This window comes from Strix aluco, chromosome 12 (genome assembly GCF_031877795.1).
Source record: "Strix aluco isolate bStrAlu1 chromosome 12, bStrAlu1.hap1, whole genome shotgun sequence".
Classification (NCBI taxonomy): domain Eukaryota; kingdom Metazoa; phylum Chordata; class Aves; order Strigiformes; family Strigidae; genus Strix; species Strix aluco.
In genome coordinates, this window is record NC_133942.1 from 11,906,404 (window position 1) to 11,934,208 (window position 27,805).

General features: G+C 42.4%; 1 protein-coding gene across 4 annotated transcripts; it reads left to right on the top strand.

The window, feature by feature from the left end:
- Nucleotides 1-181: 181 nt before the first annotated feature.
- On the top strand, nucleotides 182-26,037 carry MORF4L1 (mortality factor 4 like 1). 4 transcript variants are annotated; one of them, XM_074836827.1, is made up of 14 exons: nucleotides 182-318; nucleotides 4,956-5,002; nucleotides 8,126-8,193; nucleotides 10,028-10,093; nucleotides 10,512-10,598; nucleotides 11,327-11,407; nucleotides 13,990-14,052; nucleotides 19,332-19,357; nucleotides 19,954-20,042; nucleotides 20,341-20,442; nucleotides 21,489-21,577; nucleotides 22,840-23,012; nucleotides 23,350-23,434; nucleotides 25,324-26,037. In XM_074836827.1, exons 1-14 carry the CDS (start codon nucleotides 279-281, stop codon nucleotides 25,406-25,408), a joined length of 1,101 nt encoding a protein of 366 aa, XP_074692928.1. In that variant the 5' UTR covers nucleotides 182-278; the 3' UTR covers nucleotides 25,409-26,037. The 4 variants fall into 4 exon arrangements, with proteins under 4 accessions (XP_074692928.1, XP_074692930.1, XP_074692931.1 ...); XM_074836829.1 differs by lacking the exon at nucleotides 13,990-14,052; XM_074836830.1 differs by lacking the exon at nucleotides 10,028-10,093.
- Nucleotides 26,038-27,805: the final 1,768 nt, after the last annotated feature.

The following is a 27,805-nucleotide window of genomic DNA, read 5'->3' on the forward strand; positions in this document are numbered from 1 at the left end:
CTCCCTTTTTATCTTTTTTCGTTTGTTGGTTTTATTTTTTTAACCCCCTCGCGCTCCTCACGGCCCTCGCAGCCTACAACGAACAACTCACCCGATACTTCTTCCCCGCCTCAGACTACAAGTCCCAGCATGCCGCGGGGTGGAGGGGGGCCCCCCTCGCGGCCGGGGCGCAACGCGCCTGCGCGGCGCGGGAGGGGCTGGGGGCCGCCGCGCATAATGCGGCGGAGGTGGTGAGGCCCCCGCGGGGAGGGGGCGGGAGGAGGGAGAGTCACTTATAAATGGCGCCCAAGCAGGACCCCAAGCCCAAATTCCAGGAGGGTGAGTGTGGGTGGGACGGGGGGGTCGGTGTGGGGAAGGCGAGGGTGTGTGTGAGGTTAAGGCTGAGGGGGGGAGGCCTGAGGCGAGGCCTGAGGGCGTGGGGGGGTGAAGGCAGAGGCCTGGTGGGAGCGGGCGGTGCGGGTGTGGGGGGGCGGCACTGGGGACCCCGGGCCGGCCCGCGGTGTGTTCCCCCTGCCGCGTTTCTCTCGGGAGAGCCCGGCTGGTGCCGTTCGGTTCCCGGCCCTCGCGGTGGTGGGTGGGCCGCGAAGAAACAAAGGAAGCGGTTTAAAGGCGGGGGGGGGAATCGCGCTGAAGTGCCGCAGTCCGAGGGGGGCCGAGGCTCTGAGGGGAGGTGCCTGCGGCGGGGACAGCGCGGCGGGAACGGGCCCGCGGCGGCCGTGGAGGAGGCTCCTGGCAGGTCAATGATTGTCCCTCTCGCATCGGGGCTGGGGTGGGGCTGGAGGCAGCCTCTGCCTGCGGCCAGGTCTCTCCTTTGTAATAAAGCCGAGGGCGATTCCACCGCTCCATCTTGCAGTGCTTGTGGCTCTGAGGCAAGCCTTCGGTAAGGCCTTTAGTTAGGCCAGGTTTGGACCCCGGTATTTGTGATCCTTCAGCACAGGGGATGGTTTGGCTTTTAGCTTTCACTATTCAGCCCTGACAATGTGAGAATATGTGGAAAAAACGAATTCCTGTAGTCTTTGTCTCTCTTCCTGTTCCTCATCTTTGCTAGCAAGATGTGGGGCCTTCCTATCCCCTGTTGTTCTAAATATGCTTCATTTTCTTGCAGGCATGGATGTTCATTGGCACTAAAGCTGTTGAAATCTCCTAAGTTTGTCAGGATTTTTATTTTCTGGAATTTGAAACCTGGTTATTTATTCTTCTTAGAAGGGGACCTCAGTTAGGGATCCTCATGCAGGAGGATTCATGGGGACAGCATTTGGGGTACTGCCGGCAGGTGTAGAATCCATTATTTACAACAAAGCACTGGATATTTTTTTAGGTGAATGAGGGCTAGGATTATGCTTTTTCTGAGACTGACTTTGCATACGTTTTGATTTTTAGATAATGGTTGTGGTCGATGCTAATATAGGTGAATGAAAATGCTAGACAGTGGTAAATGAGAGCTTACTTTTTCCTCTCTACCTGTCCCTCACTTTGGTGTCTAAGCAGGACTTTCTCCACGATTGTGCTTTATCTCTAAAAGCGCAGTTTGCAGAGGGCTGACTGGAAGCCGGCCATTCTGAGTGGCTTAGACAACACTGTAATTGTGTGTGTGTGCTTCATGGCTGCTTGTGTCGGAGCGTGTTCAGTCGTGCAGCGGCATTCCGCGCCATGCGGTAATGCCAGTGGTGTTATTAACCTGCAGAAATAATCAAGATTTTAATGTCTGATTCGTATTACAATAATTAATGTGAAATCAAGTGAACTGCAGAAACTAAAACCTAAGTAGAATTCCGGGCTGAAATTATGTTCACAGCTGTAGGAATATGAGCAACCTAAATATAGTGCAGAGTAAAAATTTTTAGGCTATTTTCCACAATGTGAATGTGTTTGTGATCTCAGCCATAACATTAAAAGGGAGAAAAGTGCTGTGAATAAAGTTTCCTACAAGCCTAAAACTTAAATGCTTTATTGTGGCCCTTCACAACAAGTGAAAATTATTTTAATTGTAGATTTTCAAGCTAAACGCACATCAGAGTGGTAGGTAGACTTAGAAGTTATCCATATTGGCATTTTTCACAGAGCAAAGGCGAGGAGACTGAATTTATTGTGAAAAACCTATAAGAGAGAGGAGAACCTACATGTCAGGCTAGAGGTATGAGTACCCCTTAAAATGAGGGGACTGGTGCATTTATGCAGGCATGAGAAATGAGATCAGCATTGGGGCAACTGGGTTAAGGGTTGTAGGTACTCCAGGTGTTCTGCATCTTGACACCGATTTTTTTTTTAAAGCAAATACAGAAGAGTCTCAGATGTCAGATTCAACTTCTGAGTTCAGGCAGGTTTTTTTCTTCTGTCAAAGCTGATGAGACTTGTGGGTTTTCTGGTCTGCTCTGAAGATGCTGGTTAGCCTGCTGCTCTGACCTCAATGGGAGGGCTTCATTGCTAGTTGGTCCACATTGGTAGTCCTTTATGCACAGATTGAGAGCCTCTTGTTTCTATAAATACTTTATTTATAAATTTATAAATTAATAAATGCTTGCTGGCCAGGTGCTGGTGTGGCAGCCATTTGTATGCATGTAGCTTGGCATTCAGGGGTGTTAACGGAGCGTGTTCTAGTATTTTCTACCAGCTATTTCAGCTGAAGAGCTGCTCTCCTACAAACACTATCCTTGGGGTAAGGAATAGGTGTGGGTGTTTCGCTGCAGCAGTGGCGGTGTAGAAAAGAGTGGTCTGTGGATTCAGAGGCGAGGCCTCATGTGTGTCTGCTGTCAGCTGTGAGGGAGCAAGACCCCCTTAGGTTATCATGAAAACAGAAGAACCCTTTCTGCAAAAGTGAGATTCATATTGTGTTGTTTAAGAATAAAATAATTCTTGGTAACTGTGGACATCTTACCTAGAAAGACCTTGCCTAATAGTTAAAATAGAGATGTGTTTTCCTGTAGCACTAGTGAGCACTATGATGCCTGAGGATATTGATTGCTAGCCCTGATTATGAAGACATTTTCTTTTTTTTAATGAAAGTATTGAATGTCTCAAAATGGGCACTTCTGTGAGAACCTTTCTAAACCTCTTTCTTTCTTGATACATAGAAGCATTTTACAATACATTTCTGACCTACTTTTGTGGTGGTAGACTACTGTGAACACTTGTGTCAGCTTTATGGAGAGCATGGGATCCTACAGATTGGATAATAATGAAGTCTTAAAGCATGACTGGTTCTTTCTAGTCAACGTAGGAATGAAGTAGTAAATTTATAGCTGCATCTTGTTCAGTTGGAGTCTGGATGTATTAGATGAGATGTGACAGGAGCTGTGCTGGTTGAAGAGGCTGTTGCTGTACCTGCTTGTTTCCCAGTCTTGCTGGTGAAATGATGTCTGAATCCTCCCTCATCTGCTTCAGGCAAAGCCAGGTGCTTTGGCATCAGCCACCTGATAAACTGTGTAAGTGCCCTGACCCTGTCAGCAGTGTGTTTTGGGGATGAGTGCAAGAAATGCTGCGCCCTCACAGCCAAAAAAAATTGAGATGTGGGGCTATTCAGCTCCTGTTTGCAGAGCGAGTGTTTGTTTAGAGCCCATCTGGTGAAAAGTTTCATCAGTGCTGCATTATGTGTCTGTGGGGTAAAGAGGCAAATAAAGCCGGAATTGAACAAGATTCAGGAGAGTCAGAGTTAGTGGTACGATGTGCCACTGGCTCTGTTTGTCACTTGAATATACAGAAAGGATTTTTGAAGAGTAAAGGAAAATTTACAGTGGAGGGTACTTATAAACCTATAGCCCATGTCCTGGTCCTTCCCCTGCCATGTCATTCCCGAGCTGCTCCCAAGGATAGCAGCAGCTGGGGTTCTGTTGCTGGTGAGGTGCCGCTTCTGCACACCTTCCCAGCCCGGTCTGGGGACTGGCTGACAAATACCTGTGTCTGCCTGCTGCACAGCCTGCTCCTGGGGACTGACAGCTTTCTTCTGTCCTCTGTGTCCTGCGAACAGTGGCAAGAACTGGATGTGTGCTCCACCCTGGAGTGTATTATGCAGCTTGTCCCTGAAATTGTGAGATACTGCAGCTTTCAAGACGGAAACATCTGTACTCTGATATCCTGTGTTAAGTATGTTCAAATTCCCACAACGTAACCGCACAATAAGACCTTGCCATTGAAGAAAAAAAAAAACAGGCTGAAGAATAATCTCTTCCTACTTAAAAACCACAAAGTGAACTATTTTCTTGCTGTTGCACAAACCTGGCATTCTTCCGTCCGACAAGTTGGATGGGGAGATGATGTCGGGGTCTCTTCCTGACTTCATTGAACTAGAAATACCAGGTGGTGTACTTCCTGCAGGAAAAAGAGTGCTAATAATGCTTGCTTCCATTTGTGTAGAAGCTTAAGATGACATCTCTTATGAGAGCTAATTTCCTGCTGTGAATCAAAATGCAATGTCATGGAGATTAAAAAATCCCTTACAGTAAGACAGTTTTACCTGATTACTTTTTGAGTACTTAGGCTGAAGTAGTCAGTTCGTATTGAGCCAGCATGTTCTGGTCTGCAGCTGAAATTCAAGGCTGTGAAGGGGTTCTCTGTGCCAGCCTTGCAACAGGGTGCAGGGGTGTCTGACTTGAGGTGGCAGTGGCTGGCGGTCAGGGCAGGAATGTAAGTTTTGGTGCCAGTTTGCTGAAGTCAGCAGCCGTTCTGCACAGCGCTGGGCAGGCTTGGATGTGGTTTGCACGCTGCTGTCCCTGCATGGGTGCTCTTCAGGGAGGGCCTCGGGGATCTTTGCTTCGTGGTCTAAATCATCAGAGCTCTGATCCTCTTTTGTACGAGAGTGCATTTGCTTTTCAACCAACCAGTCTGCTTCTCAAAACAGAATCTGCCTTTGCATTTCTTTCTAGGTTGATGCTGGATTCATTTGATGTGCTTGATGACAAATTTTACAGAAATGGCACGTTGGTGGTGTTCTAAGATGTTTATCTGCAACTCTCTTTCAGGTGAACGAGTGCTTTGTTTTCATGGACCTCTCCTTTATGAAGCAAAGGTATGTGTGGTTGCTTATTGCTGCAGACAGTTCCCCCCCAAAAAAGAATTCTATTAGTTTACCTGCTGTGCCTCACTAGTTGGGATTAAGGACTGAAACTAAACAAACACTTGACAGTGTATGAAATCAGTTTTAAATCCTGGAGCTCTATATTACAGAAAAAAATTCAGAAAACCCAGTGATACTATGCAGCTATTCTGATAAACTACTAAAGGCTGGGTGGTCTTATGTGTTGGATGTCTGGGTTCCCAGGCCACTGGAGAGCATTTTGCCCACAGGACCTGGTGCTGGTGCTAATGCATGAGCTGGTATGGTAGCTGCAGTGTGAGCTTTCTCGGAGATGTGGGTGGCTGGGTACGGTCAGTGCTCTTCAGAGGGGACAACACAGCAGAAGATAATGCTGGATTAAAGTGACAAAGGAAGTGGTGTTCTCCATTCTGGGTTTTTAACCGCAGAGACCATGCACTGCAGATCTGTGACCTGGAGGATATCCCTGCTGCTTCAGTTGCAGGCCCCTGCCGCAGCACTCCCAGTGATGTGCTCTTGTGGGCCTTGAGCAGATGTCACTGCCCTGCTGTCTGTTTTACTGAACATATAGCTCCTGGTTTGACTGCCTGTTTCCACTTCCTCTGGCATGGGAAAAAAGGGCTTTTGTAGCTGTGTGGATTAGAAGACTTGCAAAAATTCCTAGGGCACCTTAAACAGATATTTAAATCTGTTAGGTTTTAGTGTCAGTAACTCCAGAGAGGTGGTAGTAGGGAGGCAGCTAGAAGTACTTGACATCTCTTTTCATGCTATCAGGAAATAGTCATTCTAATGTTAAAGTAATGTCCAGAACATTGACAGGGGACGTGCTTGTCTAAAACATTTTCACTTCAGTGATTCTACTCTGTTCTCTCCCTTGCTCTAGAACTGGAGGACAAGTTCGTTGTGAATGTATGCTCAGAGTGTTGTCTTCTGCCAGTGCCTGCCCAGGTGCTAGTACAGAGAGGAGAGTAATCGAGGCTTCTGGTTTTGTGGAAACAAACTTCTGTTAGGAGCAATCTTAACTCTTTGGTGAATTAAACAGCCCAGAGCTGCTACAGCGGTGTGCTTCTCCCTGCTGTGCTGTGCCCCTCTTCTCCTTTACACAAGGGTGGAGTGAGTGTTGCAGGAACTGGCTCTGCCACCTTGGTGCTAGAAGGGTTTTCCCAGTTGGCAAAGATAGCTTTTGGCTGGCTATTTATATTGATAACTGGGATCTTTCTGGACTCCTGAAATGGCAGAAGGAACTGGGTTTAATTTTACAAATGTACTTTGTAGGTAGTAATGAATAGTAACCTCAGCTTTCCTCCTGTTCCTTTGATCTATTTTTCTTCTGTGATTCTCAATACATGAGTTACTTTGTTCCTTGTGACCATATCCTTGGCTTCCCATAGCAAGATGATCAGAGAAGCACTTGTTTGTGTTAGAGTAGTATGAAAAATTATGGCAAACACTAACTGTTTGCACACCTCTGTATGGAGTTGTAATGCAGAGTTAAATGAGATTCACTTAAGACACCTCTAACCTCCAGGAAGGAAGATATTTTGGTACAGAAAAATATTTGAATCTTTTACTTCATGCTCAGTTCTTATATTTGTCAAAACAAGTAGACGCTTCCGAAGCACGCAGTCTGTATTTGGCTGGCGTTAACTTCGGGACTGTTAAAATGAGCCCCTGGTGCAGTAGTATATCAAACAGGATTAGGATATCCTTACTGCTAGTTGCAAGTCTAGGTGAGACTGAGTTTAAGTTCCATATGTGGCATTTTGGAGGTTAGTACTGAAATAATGATGTTCCCCTCTGACAATTTTTTTTTAATTGAAGAGGGTTCACAACATGGTGGACACCACAGTCGTCTTGAAACAGGCTCTGCCCTCTCAAATACTTAGAGGTGACTCAATTAGCATGGCAAGAAAATAGCAATTACAACTTCTGTGAGTAAATTTTTACTTCAATGGAAAAAAATCCTTAAAAAGGGACTAAGAGGTAGAGCCGAAGAGCGTGATTCTTCATGTTTTACAACATCCTCATTATTTCACTGTTAAAGTGGTACAGTGACATCTGTATCTCAGCACCTCCAGAACAAGGTGTAATAACTTTCTGGATGAAGTGCCAGAGTTGGTGCATTTAATTTGGTATAGCCAAGAAGTTCAGGGACGTGTGGTGGGTACATAATTAAACTACCTAGGGTTATGTGGTTTCTCTTCTGGGCTGTTTGGGGTTGTTTTTCAAGGCTTGTCTCTGGCTGTTTTCTTTTATCTACATGTGGTAGCTTGAGCTCTTACCTGCCAGGCTGCAGGGGTAGGAGGAAGTTGTGTTGTTATCGGGCAGCGTGCACAGTTATTCCAGCTCACCTGGATGTGTTCCTCTGAGCTGAGGCAGGGTCTTGCAGGCTGCGAGTAGGGCTGTGCTAAACTATAAGGCAGATGAGTTTGTGAGGGACACTTCTGAATCTGAGTGATATTGTGGAGTGGTTGGAGGAACCTTGTTATGTACGTGTTCCTCTTTTAATGGGCTTGCCTTAGTATTTGAGGAAGCTACTGTATTCATAGGTCAGTCTTTGGTGGAAATAACTGTTTTTATTTACCTCATGTATACACTCTTAACCTAGAAAAAGCCCTTACTGCAACTCTTTCTACTGAATATAATGCTCTCTCTGTGGCTGTAGAGATCCATATTATTTATTTTACTTTTGAAGACTCCTCTACTTCAGCCAGCTTACCTGTCTGTGAGGTAGGGGCCTGCATGTGAACAAGCTCTCTAGTGAATGGCTTTTGGCTAACCTGGGGGTAGTGAAGTGACTGCTTGTTTACTCTTCTGGTCGTCCTCAGGGGTTTCTGTTCCTTCTCGTGACTGAAGGTGTCCCTTTGGATAGCTGAGCAGAGTTGCTTGTTTGCCTAGCCCTTCCGAATCTGTAAATAGGCAGTGACTTGTGTTAGAGAACTTACTTTCTGCTGTGAAATAGCTGCTGGTATTTCAGTTGCTTGCATGGAAATCTCTGCATGCTTAAACTCTGAAAACTAAAAAAAAAAAATGCAAAACTCATTCAGATCTCTTTGTTCTCATTGGTACTGACTGAACTTTTTTCCTCTGTTCCAGTGTGTAAAGGTTGCTATAAAGGACAAGCAAGTGAAATACTTTATCCATTACAGTGGTTGGAATAAAAAGTAAGTATTGCATAAAATGAAAGCAGTATTTCATTTTCCTTCGTGGGAAAATGCAAGTGTTGTCAGTTTGAATGTGAGCTTGATGGACTAGCACTGCCATGTCTGTGTCGTCAGGAGATTGTTTCTGGAATCGACATAAATGATTTTGATACATAAGCCAATGATTTATAGTAACACAGAGAAAACATTGCCTAACTAACCATTTCCTTCACAACTTTGGTTGTACGGACAAACTAGCTTAGGGTGTCGGTAGACTAGTGGGAATGCTGTAGAGCATTCTGTTCAAGCTTGAGAATAGTTGCTGTAATTCCTCCCTGGCAGAAATATCTAGTGCAAAAACTTCCTTGTTATGTGTTGGTAGGAGAGGCAACCCCTACTGAGGTGGAGCAAAACTCTCTACTCAAATACACGGTGTACTTTACTTTTATACCACTTCTGGCAGCAAAGTTTGGTGGCAAAGGTTTGCAGAGGCATGCCTTACCCAAGGCTGTGTTCAGAATGGGAAAGGCTGTCTATTTTAGTCCTTCGCAGGGGCAGGTTTACCCTGTATTTCAGTTCTTGCCTCTCATGCTAAGGTAAAGGTAGAGACACTTTTCCCTTCTGCAAAAATGGTAGGATTCTAGGTGAGAGACTGCAGAAGAATAAAGGCGTCTCCATGAGATAAATGTTGAGCCTCTTAAAGGTGAATACTTTCACGAGGTTATTGCTTTTATGTACTTCTCTTTTTTTAATTGCATTTGAATTCTGTTCTGCCACTAGGTTTTGAATTTAGGGAGAATGTAGTTTTTTCTTGGTGATTAAAAGCTTCAGCTCTTCAGACTCCAGCAGCCTTTCAGAGAGCACGTCCCTGTTCGGTTTGGTTTTGTTTCATTTCAATGCTGCAGACTCTAGAGTGAAGTCTTAGTCACTAGTATCTTGATCTCACTGATGTGACTAAAAGCTGAATTTCATGTTTTAATACGTAACTCTCTTTAATGCATCTGCACACTCTCCCTGCCAAATGGACAGATAAATGTTTTATTGTAAACACCAACAGTTACAGGGACTGTAATTGGTTTGTATGGTGGTGGCTGTATATTAATGAGGCAGCATAAATTTGATACTTCCTCTCCTTGTTTATCTCTGATGAAGGGTGCCATAAGCGATGTCGTGACTCCTGCTTTTCTTGCTTGCGCTGTTTGAGTTTTTTTTGCCTTCAAGCTTCCAATTAACTACATTAAAAGTGGCGTTGCTGCAAGATCTAGACCACTGGGGCAATATGACTCCTTAATTTTGGTTTCTATATTTATGGTCCTTTGTTACTTGTTAATTGCTTGACTTCTTAATTTTTTTTGCAAATATCAACAGTTAGGAAACCAAAAAAGTGTCTTCATTATACGCTCTAATGTGCCGCACAGTTACATAGCACTTCTTTTGAAGGTCTCTTGTGGCTGTGCTGGCAGGAGTAAGACGTGGCTTAAATATCTGACCAAAGCACTAGCCTAAAAACATAGTCTTAGAATGTGTACAGCTGGACATGTGTTTCTCTGCCTTCTGGGTGCTGAGCTTGCCTTGTCTTAACACTCTTGAAGACCTTGTACTCCTGTAGCAGTATTGGTTTTGCCACCTTGATGCTCCAAGACAGGCAGCTATTACCATAAAATGAAAATGACACCGAACTCTTTATTATATAGAGTTTTAACTTGCATACTTTAGAATAACTTGGCCACTTTTAATGTGTTTTATTTGAAATAAATTGTCAGATTGCTCAGATAATCCACTCTTTGTCAAAGTGGAATTCTTGCTCATAATGGCAATTTCCCCAACACCTGTTCTCTTAAATCGTTCACTTCAGATTCTTCAAATATTCATGCCATCTTGGTTTCCTTCACAGACAGAAATCAGAGCTCTTCTTCTTACAGTAAGATCTTATTGCTGAATTTGTTAACCTATACAATGTTGAAAATAGATAAAGGAAACTTGCTTCATAATATAGTTATGGCTACAAGCATCCCATAATTTAGTAAGTGTAGAAAATTTTTATTTTCCTGAGATGCTGCTTTTAAATTACAGTCCCCTCCCTCCTAAATTGCCCATCCTTCAAGTTTGGGAAACTCTTTGGAAATGGCTGAGGGTTGCACTTCCCTAGAAAAATCGTTACAGCTTCAGTCAGTGGGGAATGTGTTTGGTAACTTACACTTTCAGTTGTGCCAGTCCATGACCTGATACAAAAGCAGAGTTCAGTCTCAAATTCTGCAAAGTTGTAATTGACTGTTGCGTGTAGAATGCAGTTATATAATGTTTTTGAATGATCGTTTGATTTTTTTAAATTTTTTCAGCTGGGATGAATGGGTTCCAGAAAGCAGAGTGCTCAAATACGTGGATACCAATTTGCAGAAACAAAAAGAACTTCAAAAGGCCAATCAGTAAGTATTTTTGTTAGAAGTCCTTGTCAGTAAATAATTTTTTCGTAGAACTCCAATCCAACAACTATATATCAAGGGAAGTTACTTTAAAAAAAAAAAAAGCCTTCAAGAGGTGTTCATATGTTCATTTATTCTCAAGATGCTTTGGCTTATAGAGGTGTGCTGATCTTTGTCCTCTAGCAGTTCAGAAAGAGCAAAGAGCTACTTAGTTTTAAAATGGTGATTTGAGGTTTTAAGGAAGGGTAGGTTGATGAAATGGAGAGGCAGCCTGATTAACTGCAGGTAGATCCTGTAATGAGGAAATTAGGTGGCTAAAAATGACCCTTATGCAGTATCCTTAACATATATTGTGAAGTGGTAAGAATCTTCTCAGACAGCTTCAAGATGCCTACAAATACTTTGATTTTTATGAATGCTAATCTTGTATTTCTTTCATAGAAATGCTTTTGAGAAGTTGTTTTGTATTTTCCAGAAGCAGTGTGCTGCTTCCACATGATTCAGAATAACAAGGATGGTGGAAGGGGAGGAAATGGGTGTTCATATTAAGTGTTGTTTGAAGAAGCCCAAATCTTGATAATGAGTTGAATTTGTTCCTGTTCATAACACACTGATTTGCAATGTCATTTACTAGACATTCTCTAAATGTTTTGCATGACCTGGTCTCCTTTGAGAGAAAGCAAGCTTCTCTTTCCATTATAGTCTTATTTACAAATTTATTCTTTTTAAAGGGAACAATATGCAGAGGGGAAGATGAGAGGTGCTGCTCCGGGCAAGAAGACTTCTGGTCTGCAGCAGAAAAATGTTGAAGTGTAAGAAGCTTTTTATTTAAAAAAAAAAAAAAATCCAACAAACAAAACAACCCACCTCCAAACTGCCCTCCCAAAAAACCTCCTAAACTTTTGCTTGTCAGTTTTACTATTGATCTTTAAATAGTGTTGTTCCTGTAATGGTTCTGCAGGCTAAACTGTTACTTCTGACACAACCCAGACAAAAGTTGTGTTTCACTGTTGTGATACCGAAAAGGCCTTTTTTGACATATTTCATTAAAACTGCCTTAGATTGTGCAGTGCTTAGTACTGAATCAAGGTACTGAGTAGACACTAACACTCTGTACTTTTTTTGCACTCTATTCCTCCTGAGTTAGTGAACTGACACTCAAAAAGTGGTGAGTCCTTGTAAGACTCGTGTGTCTCAGTGAATCAGTTTCTATATAGAATTTTACGATTCTGCCAAGCTGTGCTAACACTTCAGAATAAAATCCTTAAAATGCCTTGCCTTCTTTCTGTACAATTGTTAAAACTGCATTTAAAGAGTCTTTGTTGTGCTGTTTTTGACAAAACTAAACCCATATGCCATTAAAAATGATTTTGCATCTTAAGAGACCAGAAGCAAGCTCAGACATTTATTAGAAAAAATGTCAGGGTGTAACTGTCAGATTTCTTTCATTCCATCCTTTTTGTTTTTCAGAATAGGCTTGTATGGTGTTATGTTTAGATTCTTACACAATCAGTACAGCTCTACTGCTTTGCTCATGTGCCATGAAACTTCTTCTATGTGGGGTAGTACTTAATTATGAAGATGGTCATTAATGTGATGTTTTGAACTCCTAATACACTTACGATTCTAGTTTTCATGAGGAAGCTGCTGAAATGACATCAGTTCCTAAGAAAAGCATTTGGCAGCAGCCTCAGATTTCATGTCTCATTTATGGGCAACTTTATGAAATATGTATCATCGACTTGAGAAGTGCAGTGGTAGTGGGTACAGCTGTTTTTGCTCTAGATCCTGAATGCAGATTTCACTTTGGGATTAGTCAAAGCCTAGCCAAGGCTGTAAACTGGCTCTTGGTCTCTGGACTGGGCAGGCCAGTGGAGCTGGCTGTAATGCTGCGTGCGTGCTCCCATGGGGTCTGCCATGGGTTCTGAGCTGCTTCAACACCACAGGTTTGGTGTGCTCTTGTCAGCTCAGGATGGGCTCTGACAGGGACCTAGTCACCTCTTTGTCTTCATGGGGAGGGGGTGAAAAACCCAACCCAAATGTCTGTTTAGACAGTTCCTGATGGATCTAATTAATACAGATGTAAATTATGACCACTACTAATTCAGCTGCTTAAGGGGTTGTTGCACCAGAGTCATCTTGCATTTTAGTCAGTGGGAGTAGGATTAATTTCATGTGTAACTTTGACACAGGTAGGGATGACTCATTTGTAAATGTCTACAATCTGCATTACAGAGAACATCTCAATAGTAACTTCAGAATGAGGTTCCCCATACTGTCAGCTTTAGTCATCTTGGTAGTTCAGGCTGATGCAGTGAGATGAGTTGTTCTCTCTGTCTGAGTAAATGCTAAATGTTAACCTGGCTTAGTCCTCTCAGCCACACCTGATAATGTTGCATCCAAGGGAGATCCACACAGTGAAAATGACTTCATTTTTAGCCTCTGTGTAAATCGGAAGCTTGAAAGCATGTTACCAGGTCTGTCTTTACTCTCTGGTTGAAACAGGTTGGGGAAAGGAAGTGGCTTTGCTTTTTGCTGTCATCACTATCCTAAGCATGGAGGGTGGTTTCTAGCATAGCAAAACAGACAATAAACTAATTCTCTGAAACTTCAGTTTCATGTTGATTGGAAAAATTAAGTCCTTGATGGTGGATTTCCAGAGTTGTAAAGGGGAAGGAGGAAGGCTATCACCATTAGAATAGCAGTCTTGTGTTGTGACAGTTATTTATAACAGGGTCCCATATGCTTATTGCACTGATCTTGCTCCTAGTCTCTAGCCATTACCAGCATCCAATGCATCCTTCTAAATTAGACCTGTGCTTCTTTCAACAAAGTCTCCGTTTTTCTTCCCTCTTTGGAGGCTGAGGGAAAGACTTTGACTTACCCTAGCAATGATGCAGGGTTATGATACTCATGTATTATTGGCCAAACTACTGCTGCTAGCATCCTGCTTACAGCTAAAGGCAAGATGGCTTCTGAAAAATCTCAAAATACAATTCCAAAATAAAACTTCTGGATTGTTCTCTTGTTGTAAATCTAAGGTCCTTGGTAGATACATAAAGTACTGATGGTGGGGAGGGGGAGAAACTGATCGTGCAACTATTCTAAAAGGGTAACACTGTCAACCTATTTGGGCCTCAAAATTTACCTTTTGTAGCATTCTTGGAGGATCAAACAAAGGGAAAGGTAACATACATTTGAAACTTATCCTTCAGATAGCCAAACAATAATGGAAAGGAAGTAACAGTCTAAGCACACCTTATCCTCCAGGAATGTTCAGTAAGACTATAATATGCTGCTAAAAAGGTAAATTTTTGAATCTTAAATAGATTCTCTTTAAGGCTAAACACTAGGTCTGACATTCTTTCCTTAACTCAACCCCCATTGTGCCTAGATTTTTCAGACGAGATGGAGCGCATACTGTTTGCTGTTTGGAGACCCCTACAATATCGACGCGGTGAGTTAAGGATGGATTGTCAAACCAGGATTTTCATCCTGAAATCCAAATCTCCTTGCTTTCATAGATTTCTTTTAGAGACTCTTAAAGTCCTCAGTTGTAATAATATAAGCTTTGGTAGCAGTTCAGTTAACGATTATAAGTACTACAGTATATAATTTTGGTTTGGTTTTTTAAAAGCCACTATGGGTTACCTTTTTTAGTTTTAGTTTTTCTGAAATGTTTACCTTTTCCGTTGGGATAGGGTACAATGCGAGTAGTCAAATGCATTCAGTGTGTCCGCTGTTTGAAAAGAAGAGGACAACTGACTTTGGGTTTTTGAAACTGGATAGTTGTGGAAGGTTATGGTGGGTCTGCATGCTTCCTGCAGCCTGGAGTTCTGCTTCCATGGACAGCGCTGTCTCTGTAAGTCTTGGGAGCGAGGCTGCTGCGAGAGGTGCTGTTAGAAATGCAAGGTTTGACCTTGCTCCTTAATGTGCTGTATTTCTATTGTTGGCTTGAGTCTGTTCAGAATAACTTCCTGTAAACTGCAGCAACTGGTTCAAAAAGCTTTTGAGACTATTTGTAAACAATATTTGGTCAAACAGAAATATGCATGAAGTGCAGGTTGTATTAATTTGTTTTTAAAATAGTTATTCATCTTATGATATCTAGAAGCTATCATAGAAAATTTGGTATGGTTACAGCAGGTTGCCAAAACCAAAATACAACACTACAGATACTGGCTTCTCCAGACTTTTTCTATGTAGCTCTGCTGAATTCCAGCATTGCTACCTTTCATGGGCCTAATGTGATCAATTTGCAAGAAAATTAGTGAACAGAGTTAACGGATGCTTGGAAAATAAGAAGGGCAACTGAGAGTGTTCTGGAGGGAAGATATGGCACTGAATGACAAATCTGAGAATAGCATCTGTTTTTAAGTGATTTACAAGCAATTGCATCAGAGATGCTCTCAAAACAGTATCTCAACTTGGGAGTTACTGTTTTTTCTTCTAATAGAAGTCTCGTTCTTAATCTGAACATACTACTCAAAAGCATATGCTCCTGCTGCACGTCTCTTGTGGCATCCTCTGCTATCTTTGGCACGGCTCGTAGCTCTCACAAGCTACTTCGAGTCCTCTAAATGTCAAGCGGCATATGAACGCTGCCTACGTGTCAGTTGTCTGGGGCTGTGACAACAGTGGGGTGGCTACACCGGCTCAAGCCGCAGATTTTCCTAACCTTTTCTGCTCTCTAATGGTCACCAGTGACAAGTGCTTGGGGATAATCCAGTGGGTCAAGTCTAGAATGATGCGCTCCCCTGAATACCCTTTTTGCTTCTAGCAGTTTGTAATTAAGAGATGTTAGAGCTGGAGGCTGTCTCCATGCGGTGGGTATAATAACACTTTGTAAGGCTGTCTTATATTTATCTAATAACTTCTGAACCGTTTGGAGTTCTGGCATCCCCATCAACCTGTGGCATCATGTTCTTGTTTTAATTCAGTACTGTGAAGAGGGGAGGAAAGAGGATGATGACTCCTGTCTTTTTAATGTCTGCTGCTTTGGTTTTTTGGTCTTTATCATCCATCTTGAGGAAAGGTTGGTTCATTCTTCAAGCCTTATCTTTTATTGCTAGTGATCCCTCTACCCCGTTTCCCCTCTTCTTCCTGCTCAGTTGTCAGCTTGAGAAAGCCCTTGTCTGCCGGGTTACTCCTGGTATAGAAGCTGTTGTACACTCCCAACGATTCTTCGTTCTCTTTACCTCTTCTAGTTTTATTGTGTGCCTTCTAGGGTTAGGTTGCCTGACCAGGCACAGGAGACGTACGTGTATATAATCCTGACTTTGGTTTTCATCCTTTTGCTAATAATGTTCAATGGTTTAATTGAATCTCCATAGGAATGCTGCTTCTCACAGCTACTGACCAAGCTGCTTGAGTGGCTGACTTCATGCTTTTTTCACACTTGAATCTTTTAACTTTTTTATTACTATACACCTTGTATTAGGAGGTGATTTCACATGATTTCATATAGCTTAGTTACAACTGTTGTTTTATCAGTAAACTGGTACCTAATCTCCTTTTTCTGGCATTTACGAATGTATTGAACTCAAATGCCTGAGACCAAGCAGTAGCTGCCTTCGTTCTCTGCTGCTCATATCTCAGCCAACTATTGTAGGGAGGTTCTGACTGATCTCCAAGTCCCTTTAAAAGGCACATGGATTTTGGGAAAGGAAAATACTCATTATTATCCAGAACAGTTTTATCTGCCTGGTCACAGACTCCTGACTGTTGTGGAGTAAGTAAATCTTCCAAAGACTTGTTTTTTTCCTGATGTCATTTGTGTTGAATTCTATGTTCTAAGCTATTCTTATTTTCGACTGACAGTTCTCTAGACCTGTCCCAGAAGACACTCCAGTTTAGAGCTCTGAGCATGAACACCAACTCTTTTTGGGCAGAGATTGCCGGCTTCTTCAGGTGGTACCCAAGGTTCTGTGACAGATACTTGATTATCTTTCTTCTGATGAATGTCTGTGGAAAGGTGAAGTGCAGTCTTCCATGTGTGGTCTCCTATGGCATCCTCTTTAGTCTTACCATTTGATCGTGAACGCAGGCCTATTTTGGATGCTGAGATTGGAATGTCAGTATTACGCTCTTGTGGCATGGACTGCTTATTTTCCTCTGAGTCTGTCCCTTTTGATATATCACATTTCATTGTTGGGAGCTGTTGTGTAAGCTGCGATACTGTTTGTCTTCTACTGATTATCTTGTTTCTACACAAGTTTAGATGGTTATGTCAGTAGTTTGTTTATTTTTGGCTTTCTGATTCAGTCTCACATTTTGATCCCTAATACTTGACTATTCTTGTTATAGCTGCGTGTTCTTGTTCTGCTGAAATAAAACCCTGCAACGAGGGCTGGGTTAGCTTCTTGCCAGAACTGATTGCTCGCCCTGCTCACTTGAGGAGTACAGTGGGATGGATCCTTTAAGTTTGAGCAGTGAGATCTTCAGCACCTTGCACCTCTGTTCAGACTTTTAATTGAAACTCTTTCCACAGGAGCTTCCTTGAAATTTCCCTGCTGCGTTTTAGTTCTGCTGTTGGTTTTCAGTGAAAAATGCCAGTCAATAGAGAGATACATGAATGAAGAACAGCAGCTGGGCTGTACTGGCTCTATAAAGAGAAGTCGATGAAAGTTTTTATACTGCTTCTGTACCGCAGTATAGGGCTTGCTGCTCATAATGTAGTTGGAGTTGCACAAAAGGATGTGTTTTAACCTATCTTAGGCTGTACTTCATCATTTTGTGTCACTTCAGGGCTTGCATTCCATTTAGGCTTTATCTACCATCATGAGGAACACGCATGGTGTTCTTCAGCTGCATGTCCCAAGATGAGTCTGATTGGCCTGATCAATGGAATCTAGTTAGCTAAGATGTGCTGCTCATCTCAGGTACAGCTTCTGTCAGCAGGGCTGTCTGTAACCTCTGATACAGATGCTGCATCTCTCCGGGATGCCGAGTGCATGGCATGCTGCAGTTACTGCACAAGCAGCAGCACTGTGCCTTGCGCAGCTGCCTTCGCCTAGTCGAGAGTATCGTTCCCAACAATCTGCCGTACGGGCTATCAAAGGCTGCCAAATGCTAATGTTTTGTCTCTAACCTTAGCTCTTTCTGTTTGTTCCCTAACTCAGATTTGTCCTTTAGACTTTGCAAACAGATGGCTGCTTTGACTTGAAGCAGAGGCATATGACTTGAAAAATAAGGAATGAGGTGGGAGAGCACAAGCAACTGCCTAGAATGGTTTATGCTAGACTTTGTGCTTCAGTAACATAGATGTGGTTTGCTGTCTTAATTGCAGTAGCTCTTTAAGTACTTTATATTGCCTGTCTGTTCCAGTTTTTTAAGACTCTGCTTCTAGATTAATGCCTAACGTTATTTTTACCTTGTGATTTTAATTCTGGAAAGAACTCCCTGTTCCTCCTTGTTTACTCTAGGTTTGGAAGAAAAGACTTTCTCTTCAATACCCAAGTCCATTATCAGTGACTTAACTTGGCAATTGTTCCTTCTTCCTGGAGAGATGATCTTTATTCTGCCCACAGTTTAAGCCTAATGCTTGTTTGACTTGAAGCTTGAAAAAAGCCTTACTCTTCCTATCTTCAGACCTTCCTAGAAACTGCCTACTTCCTGACCCAGATAAACCCAGTTCAAAGCCTGAACACAAGAGTCACTTGAGATAGTGGTGAATTTCCAAGGAAATAATCTTGTACTGGTAAAGAGTTTTATCCACACAATCTGCAATTTTCTGAGAGGTTTAACTGGACTCCTATTAATAGTGAGCAAATTGGAACACGGCTAGTAGTACTCTTAATGAACGTTTTCTGAAAATGGTTAGTAAATATACCAAGTTCAGGTAATAGCAAAAATACCTGTTAGGACAGTTTAATTTTGTCATTGATACTCTTGACATCTCTGAATATTTACATGTTGTGTGCATTGTATTTCAGGTGTCTTTAAATTTTTTTGGAGGTACAGCTCTTCATCTGGAATAAAAATAAGGGCTAAGGATAGAGACTTTAGAGAAGTGTGTAAATTAGAAACAATAAGTGTTGAGGGAAGCATTTGGAAGAAGATAAGTATTAGGGACAAAGCTATTTAGTACTGTTCCAAATGTTTCTAATAAGTGACAAGTGTAATCACAGTCTCCCCTAAAAGTTGATGATGGAATTGTAGGCAGTCCATGCAGATAATACTGATAGTGCTATTTAAACTTCCCTCCACTGCTGTAGTGATAAAACTGTGTGGTTTTTTCAGTGCTTTACTGGAAGTTAATTCCCGTGACTGAGACTTATCTGATAATTCCCAGCACTTCTGTTTCCTTGTCCCATATCCTGCATCTAAGTGATTCCTAAAATACAGAAATAAAACACCTGCAGATCTAGCATTGTTTTCCAAGAGCACTTGGAAAGTATAAAACATCTGTAGATGTTACTTGCATGAGTGTCTGTACTGTTTTTAAATACTCATGTGTTCTTGGCATGCATTCTGGGGTTTTGTAGGTTTAAGTTTAGTGATTCCCCACAAAAATGGTGAATTCTAACCTGGTACATGAAAAATCTTGCACTATCTTAACCCTGATGTTAAGTCAGATCAGACAGTTCTTTCATGTGCTTTTATCTAAATACTCCATAGGCCACTGAGTATTTGCTTGTTGTTCTGAACTTGGTGGACAATTTTTCTGGCTTTCTACACTCAATTCTTTAAGTACCACTGTCTTTACATTTGCAATAACTTGTGTTCTTCTTGCAGGAAAACAAAAAAGAACAAACAGAAAAGTAAGTATGTCTTTATTTTGTATATAAGTGGATATCCTTAGGGAAGGATTCTTAGCTGGAATAAGACCTTAAATCTGCCTCAACTAAGTTTACTTACTGTCACCTTGTGCCGTACCTCTTGGACTTCGGATGTCTCTTCCTCTTGCTCAGGAGAAATGCATGCTTTTCTGGTTTGTACGCAAGCTGCTTGTTTCAGTCTGTCAAGATGTTGATCTCTTGCAAATTAAAAGCAAAGCGGTATCTCCATGGAGCTGTTGAAACAATTTTGTTAAGTTAAACTTACTTTTTTTTATTGAGATGGAAATGTGACTTCTGCAAAGCTGAACTACTGGTTCCAAAAATTCTTCTGAAGAATGTTATAGATACTGACATACTGGGGTTTTTTTAGTGCAGAAACCTCCATCTTCAGATAAGTATAAATATTGTAGTTTAAACTGTCACAAATATGTGGGACATTCAGAATACGATGTTTAAAACAAGAACAGAAAAACAAGTCAAAAGGTGACCTGAGAAAAATCTGAGTCTTACTTTTAAATCCTTCCAAATCTTTCTTTACTGGTATTTCTTAAGCAGTGTAATGTCTGTCTTCTGTACAGCTCCAGGAATTGGAGAAGGGAGCAGTACCAGTGAGACTCCTCAGCCTCCCAGGAAGAAGAGGGCTCGAGTAGATCCAACAGTTGAAAGTGTACGTATTTGATTCTCTCACAGGATTTTTGGTAGAAAACGGGAAGGTTGCTTTGCTTGGAAATACAGACATCAATACTTTGTCCTGCAGCATAGCAGTGTGAAAAGTTACAACTTGCAAAACTAAGGTTCCCAAGTGGCCTTGAAAAATCTAAGCTATTTCCTTGTTCCCTGTGGAGCCTACAGGAATTACTGTAGGAATTCCTCAGTCCAGTGCTGTATTTCAGTTGTAAAAATAAGGAATATGGGTGACTGTTAGCTTGGACAGTTATCTGATAGTCTGGCTTCACTTTTTTCAGGAAGAAACATTTATGAACAGAGTTGAAGTAAAGGTGAAGATCCCAGAGGAGCTGAAACCGTGGCTGGTAGATGACTGGGACTTGATCACTAGGCAAAAGCAGGTAATTTGTCAAAGAATAACCTGGGCATGTATCAGTGCGGACATGAAAACTGGAACTTCATATCCTCAAGCGCAGCGTAGTGAAGTCTCCTGTGGAGTTTGACAGCAGCCTTGATGGCTCACTTGACAGTTCTCATTCTGGTTGGATTTTAACCAAAGGTCACCTGTGAGTAGGACACTGGCTTGGCAGACTTGCATCTAAGCTTGTAGGATATGCTTGATTAGACCAAGTCTAAGCCTAGAAAGACAAATAATTTAAACTTATTTAAGCTCAAAGTGTGGTGCTAATTCTGAGCATGCTTGGCTTGTTTTGAACAGTTTACTCGGTAGAGAATTGGTCTGTAGGAACACCACACGTGACGCCAGTTTTACCTCAGCTCCTTCCTGCCTTGTTGACGTGTCACTTGCTGCCAAGTTCTGCAAGTACCTTAAGTTGTTCTACAGCTCTGACAGAAAGCGGTCACTTAGGATAGTGATTCTTTAACTTCTGCCAGGCTGGATCCACATAAAGCTTCCTGATACAGTCAATTAAACTTTGCTTTCCATTATAAAACACTTTCATGAACTTAAAACGTATTATTGAATCGTGACTTGTTTCTTGTATGAAACTGCTGTGAAAATTGGCAATAAGCATAGAAAATAATACTGTTGAAAACTTACTGTTTGAAAGGCTGCAATTGTGTGCTGGAACTTACTCTTACTCCCAGGTGCTGTCTCGGTTCTTACAATTGCAGACATGTAAAAATCTCAACCAAGTCCCATATGGACAAGGCTGACTTTTCTTGGTGAATACTGGCATCAGTAGTTTAAGATTTATATTCATTAAGGTTGCTGTTGAGCAGCACAAGTGTTAAATGGAGACATGGATATAGTCTGGGGTTTTTTTGGTATGCACAACTAACAGTTGGGTGTTCCCTTCATAATACTTAACCTGTTAATCTTATTCTAGAAATGTCCGTATGTGCATTGATTTAAATCTGGCATGCAGATATAAATGTCTGCAAAAATTAGACAACTTGTATTTGTTTGGTTTTGCTTCTTGTGTAGCTCTTCTATCTTCCTGCCAAGAAAAATGTTGACTCCATTTTAGAGGATTATGCAAACTACAAAAAATCACGAGGAAATACTGATAACAAGTAAGTAGTGGTCATTGCAAACTTTAAATATTTCTTTTGCTGTTGTTGTTGGACTTGTATTTCATGGAAAATTTAGTAAGGTTGTTAAATGTGTCCCAGCCCTATGTCCAGCCTCATGTTCCAAGACCAAGGTGATCGAGTTTAGAAATCTTTGAGGTGGTAATTCAAGAATGCAGTTCTGCTTTCTGGATATTATTTCTGCTTTGCCCACTTTCCCTAAGCCTTTTCCAAAAGGAGGCTGATACAAGCCAAGTGAAGAGTTCTTCACCCCTTCGTTCTAGCTCAGGCTTCCTACGCTGGGTGAATAAGTTCAGCAGCACTTGCTCAGTATGAGCTGAACGAGCTGTCAGAAAAGCTACCTGGCAGGTGAGCAAAGCGTGACACTGCGGGTGGACTCATGGAGGTAGAGGGGTGGGGGACAGGGAGGTAGATGATGACTTTTAAAAGAATCAGATGGGCAAAGCTAATTACTTTGATATCTTTGAAGGTCTTATTTGTAATTACACCAGCAGTCCAGCCCTGACAACAAACGAGGTGTGTTTATTCTTGAACGAAGCTTTCCTGTTTTAAAGGGAGAGAAACTAGAAATGTGAAGCTGTTTTCTTCCATTCAAGAGGAAGCATATTACTGACTAGTCGGGGTGTTTTAACATTCTTTCATGTAATTGCCCTAATGTCTGTTCTGAATTTGTTTGCAGGGTGGAGTGAGGGTTGTACTTCTCAGATGTGCAGTGTCACTGCTAATTCCTATACAGTTATTCTGCAAGTAGTTGTGAAGTTAGGGGCCTGCAGGAGTGTGGCATTGCAGGGCTAGGCAGGAAGAGTTGGTGCCTGAAATACTGGGTGGCTGTCCCTTTCCCTTAAGCAGGAGTTCAGTCTGATCACTTACAATAGTATTGTGCTTTAAAACTGGTGTGAGGGCGGATTAACTTTGGTTGAAAACAGAAGAGCTGGTAAGTGTCTTTATAAATACTGTTGCTTTGAAAGGCCTGCTCTAAGAGGTAATTTCTGAGTGGATGACTAAAAGGAAGGCTTTTCCTGGTTTGCCTAAACTCTTACTGAGTTCAGAACAGTCCGTTTCTAAAGGAGGTTTTGAAATGCAGCGCTCCCTGCAACTGTATGTTTTAAGGTCTCCAGACAAATTTTCTTGAAAAATCTGAAAGCCTGTAAAAGATCTTTATGATTTTGGACCTGTCAAACCAACTCTCATTTTGGTCCATCCAGTCACTAAACAAGGCTTAAAGTGTTTTCTCTGTTCCCCAGGGAGTATGCAGTCAATGAAGTTGTGGCTGGAATTAAAGAATACTTCAATGTCATGCTGGGAACTCAACTACTGTACAAGTTTGAGAGGCCCCAATATGCCGAAATTTTAGCAGATCACCCAGATGCTCCAATGTCTCAAGTCTATGGTGCCCCACACCTACTGCGGTTATTTGGTGAGTATCCAGAGGCTGAGGAAGAGCAGTTAGAAGTATTCAAAGGCTTCCTTATCCCGTCCTGAGTCTCAGTGCGTGGCAACAGCAGAAATCTGACAAGCAACTGTGAAATGTGGTTTCATTCTTTCCTCACTCCATGTACCTAAAATATTCAGAGCTGTTCAGGGATTTGGAATGGAAGTGGATTGTCAACAGTCTAGTTATTGTAGGTGAGCTTGGATGTGTTGGAATAGATTCCTGGGCTGCTTTTATATGCTACTGTGAGGTTTTAGGCAGTACTTAAATACTTGTTAAAGTTGTTGTTTATAACTAAGAAGTGCTACTTCTTTTGAAACAGTACGAATTGGAGCTATGCTTGCTTACACTCCTCTTGATGAGAAGAGCCTGGCTTTGCTGTTAAACTATCTGCATGACTTCTTAAAGTAAGTACTTTTTATGTCTCTCGGCAAGAAAGAAAAAGTTCTGTAAGCCCAGGCTATTGTCATGTGGCCTATTTTCGGTGAACAGTTTCAGTGTTATATAACACACATTGTCTTGGGCCTGTGTGTGGGATCTTCACTGAAGATTGCAGTGGAGCTTTCTCAAACTCTGCTGTACAGGAACACAGGTAAGACTGGTTTTAGCTTCTCTCCAGTTACACTGAGGTTATTTCTAGTTAGACATGTGTTTATGTATCTATTAGTCTGCACTTTGAAACTGTCCAAGTCTGCTACTTGTTTCAAAATAAATGTTGAAGTGTTTGTTTGTAGTTGCTATAAAAAAGCAGATGACAGTTACAGCAAGCTATTAAATTACACAACAGTTACTCAACAACAATTGAGCAAATGTTAACTGATGAACCTTGCTGGTGTTATTTCTGGGACAAACTGTCATCGTAGCTGTAGTGCATTGCAGTACTCTGTGGTGCTGTAGGCATGTTATATTTAGGACAAAAACCCCATCCTGAATAACAACACAAAACTTGAAGGTGAAATGTTTTTAAAAAAAAAATCAAACATTTGATTTCAGACAGGTGATGAAATACTTCCTTACTGCTGTAATGAACTGTAGAGTCACTTGTTGCTTAGTTCACCTGTAAATGTTTCCTGAATATGAGGTTCTAAAATGGAATTAAGCTTCAGTTTAGCATCTGAGGTGTCGTACCCATGTTCCCCCATAGGGACGTACGAGCATGACTCCAGCAGCTTCTGTGCATCTGTGCCACACTGGAGGAACTTGGTGTTATGCTCCTGCAATTCCCTTACGCCTAGATGTAGGGACAGGTGGCTGGTCTGAAACTGTATACGAGCTCACAGCATTGGCACAGCTTTTTGCTTTTGCTGTCCTGGCAGATTTTCTTGGTCAAATTTACTAAAGCCATAAACTTCTGTTTGTGGTTGTGTCACAGAGAAGAGAAATGTTCTGTGTACATTCATACAAGGCTTTAGTGGTCTGCTGGTAGGAAATACTGATTTGTAAATAATTAGGGTAACAAAGCACTAAAGTGTTTTGCCAGCAAATACCAGCTTTTACCTCGGTGTGATTGGATAAGCTATTGGAAGTTGAAAGAAAACGCTCAGCAAATCTGAGAGCGCTCTGCAGTAAAACTAGGAATGGATCAGCTGGATTTCCAGGGCAGACTTCCCTTGGGGTAGTCCTAGGGTCCTGAGTTGATCATAGTCCTTTGGGTAAGTCTGAAGTAAATGCAAGTGCTGAAGAGCTTTTGGCTGTAAAGATGGATGTGTGAGGCCAGTGCCTTGGCCAGGAACCCCTGAACCCATCCCATGAGATGTCATGGCACATGATCGTAGAATCAGTTGGGGGGAAAAGACCTTTAAGTTCAAGTCCAACCGTAATAGTAAGATGATAATAAGATAATGCTTATCTTCTGCTGTTGCACTTTGTTGACTGTTGCTGTTTTGCTCTACCCATTGTTCCTTTAGCCGTTGAGGTTCCATATTTGTGCAGACAGGACTTTACAGTGTCCTACTCCGCCCTACTCCTTTGAGTATGATCGGTAGTAAATCGATTCTTAGTACAGCAGCTGCCTGAACCTCAGATGTAAACTACTTCATTCTGTAATCATAACCGCCCTGTACTCACTTGGAGCCAGAGTTGCTTGACAACTTGTTGGGATTCATTTTTTTGTGTGTGAGTGGTCAGATCTCTAATTGCTTTACACAACTGACTCTTTAGTGGATACGCGTTGGGTTTCTACTCTTGATGTCATGTTCTGTGGTCTCAGCAAACACCTGACAAATCACTCATGTGATGCTAAACAACAGAGACTTTAGGCAAGAAGGTAATTGAATCTCTTCATTATTTTTCATAGGTATTTAGCAAAGAATTCCTCCGCATTGTTTAGTGCCAGTGACTATGAAGTAGCCCCTCCCGAGTATCACCGGAAAGCAGTATAATACTGTGCTGCTTTGCAGTGAAGTGCTAATTGGATCCTTGTAACACTGTCCACTTCTACATCTTGTTCTTCACCTTCCTATTGCACATGTCTCTTGCACAAATGATGTACACGTAAAGTGAGTAAAGTTGTGTGTTTAAAACGGAACTGGCATTTGTAAGTTCTGAAGATTTCTTGTCCTGAAATGGAAGCTTGGAATTTAACGGGAACTCTCTGGTGTTTCTGGCTTGCTACTGTTGTTTGCATCAATGGAATGTAAAAAGAATACATTATGATACTTCATTGTGTGAACTCTTCAGTGCTCGTGGGTCTGTCTTGACATTAAGATTTGCTTCACTAATTGCTTTATGGCGTAGTAATGACAAACGCAGACTCAGACCCGTGAGGGTTGTGATCACTCAGTGTTGGTGCTATGGGTTAGTCTGACTTTCAAACCCATTTACTTTCTTGGTGTTGGAAGTAAAATGTTTGGTCCATAAATGTATGCTTTTATTTAGATAGTTGAAGGACTGTGACTTTTTTATATTCTAACAATAGGAAAATGCATTATCATATTGTAGTGTCTTGAAAATTGTTGGTCTTTCACAGAGCTGTTTTACAAATCTTCAAATAAACTTTTTTAATTTCAAATGTTGTTTCTAATATTTGTATTTGCATCAGTCGCTGCCTTATGACAGTGTCCTGTCAAGTATGATCTAAGTGTATTGAGTGTAGTATAAAGTTCTGCAATGTTAACTTGGAGATGCTGTGTTTCTTTTTCATTTGAAGGACTAGTAGTTAAAGCCTGTGCATCCAATTCCAGTGGGGGAAAAGTGGATTCTTCTCCAGGATCATAATAGAGTCTGCAAGTAGTGATGATGCAGTTTCACTGCCTTTGTTGCAGGATTCTTAAAAGGCTCGTTCTCGAAAGCCCGAACCCCCAGAGCACACTTTGCCTGGCTTCTGTCAATCACTCTGCCATTTTAATGCAGTTTTACATGTATCATAGCACCTGAAATGGTGGACTGGAGGGCAGGTGAGGTGTGCTGGGGGTTGGGCTGCTCAGGTTGCTGGTTTTGGTGGCTTCCTGGAAGCTGTTGTAATTCCTCGTGCTCCTGATTCTTGTCTCAGTAGCACTGCAAGAAGGGCTGGGGCAAAAGCTGGAGCAGGTGGTAAAGAAATGGCTGTAAAGGAAACATGAACTAATGTTGCTGGGAAAGGTCTGACACTGCGAGGTGCCTCCTGTGTATTATTTTATGGGCAGATTTGTGTCGGGCTTGGCTTTGCCCTTTCAGTATCAGGCGTGGAAAGCTTATCTTGCTTCTTCATGTTGCAAGTTCCCTGCAAGCTTACATGCTTTTTCTGGGCAGGTCACCAATGGCATTAGCTCTGAGCTGCGCAGGACATGGCTTATGCTATTGTGTAAGTATGTCCTGTCTGGCTTTTTCTCTTCCCGGTGTGTTCCCCAAGGCAGCTTGTCTGCGCCTGGGCATCAGGAAGCAGGAACTCACTATTCCAGCCCCCTCAGTGAAATTTGTCTGGGAGCCATCTCCTGTTCAGCTCTTCTGTCTGCGTCTCCCTCTGCCCTCAGGCCTGTTAAGAAACTTGTCTGTGACAGCTCATGTGGGTCAATTTTTTTAGTAACTCCTGTCTGTTTGTAAACTCTGTGCCCACATGCTTCCTCCCTTGGAAGCTCATTCCCCAGCCCACTGAGAAGGGCAGTCAGCTCGGCCGAGCTCAGTGCATCAGGCTCGCTCTGCCTGGCAAATGCTGCCTTCCCCTGGTTCTGTGTTGTGGGACAGGATCTGGAGTTCCCTCTAAGTGACTTCATCTGCGGATAGCAAAGAGTTAAACCATCACCCTGCGACAGCCTTGTCTCTACATTGGAGATGGGTTTGACAGAGGGGACCACTCGGTGGGTCAGGAACTGGCTGGGAGGTCACACTCAGAGTTGTGGTCAGCAACTCGATGTCTGGGTGGAGAGCAGTGACCAGTGACCGGGGTTGGGCCTGGCGCTGTTTAACGTCTTTGGGGACATGGACAGTGGGATCGAGGCACCCTCAGCACCTTCCCCACTGACACTGAGCTGTGTGGTGCAGGGGACATGCTGAGAGAAGGATCCATCCTGAGCAGCAACGTTGTGTCAAATGAGATCCTGAAGCTCCTCCATCCCTGGGGTGAGGCCCTGCCACGAGCTCGGCTGCCCCGGCTGCTGCTCCGACCCCCCGGGATGGGGAGGAGAGGAGGTCGCAGAGTAGCTCCTGGCTGCTCGGGCCCAGCTCAGCCGTGGCCACCTTACAGGTGAGCACTTGCCCCCAGAAACACCTTCCTGCTGTCCTGCGTGTCCATGTGAGAGAGAAGGAGCTTATGCCAGGGAGTAAAGGGCTAATAGGAACCCCCAGGGGGCTGGAGACAAAGT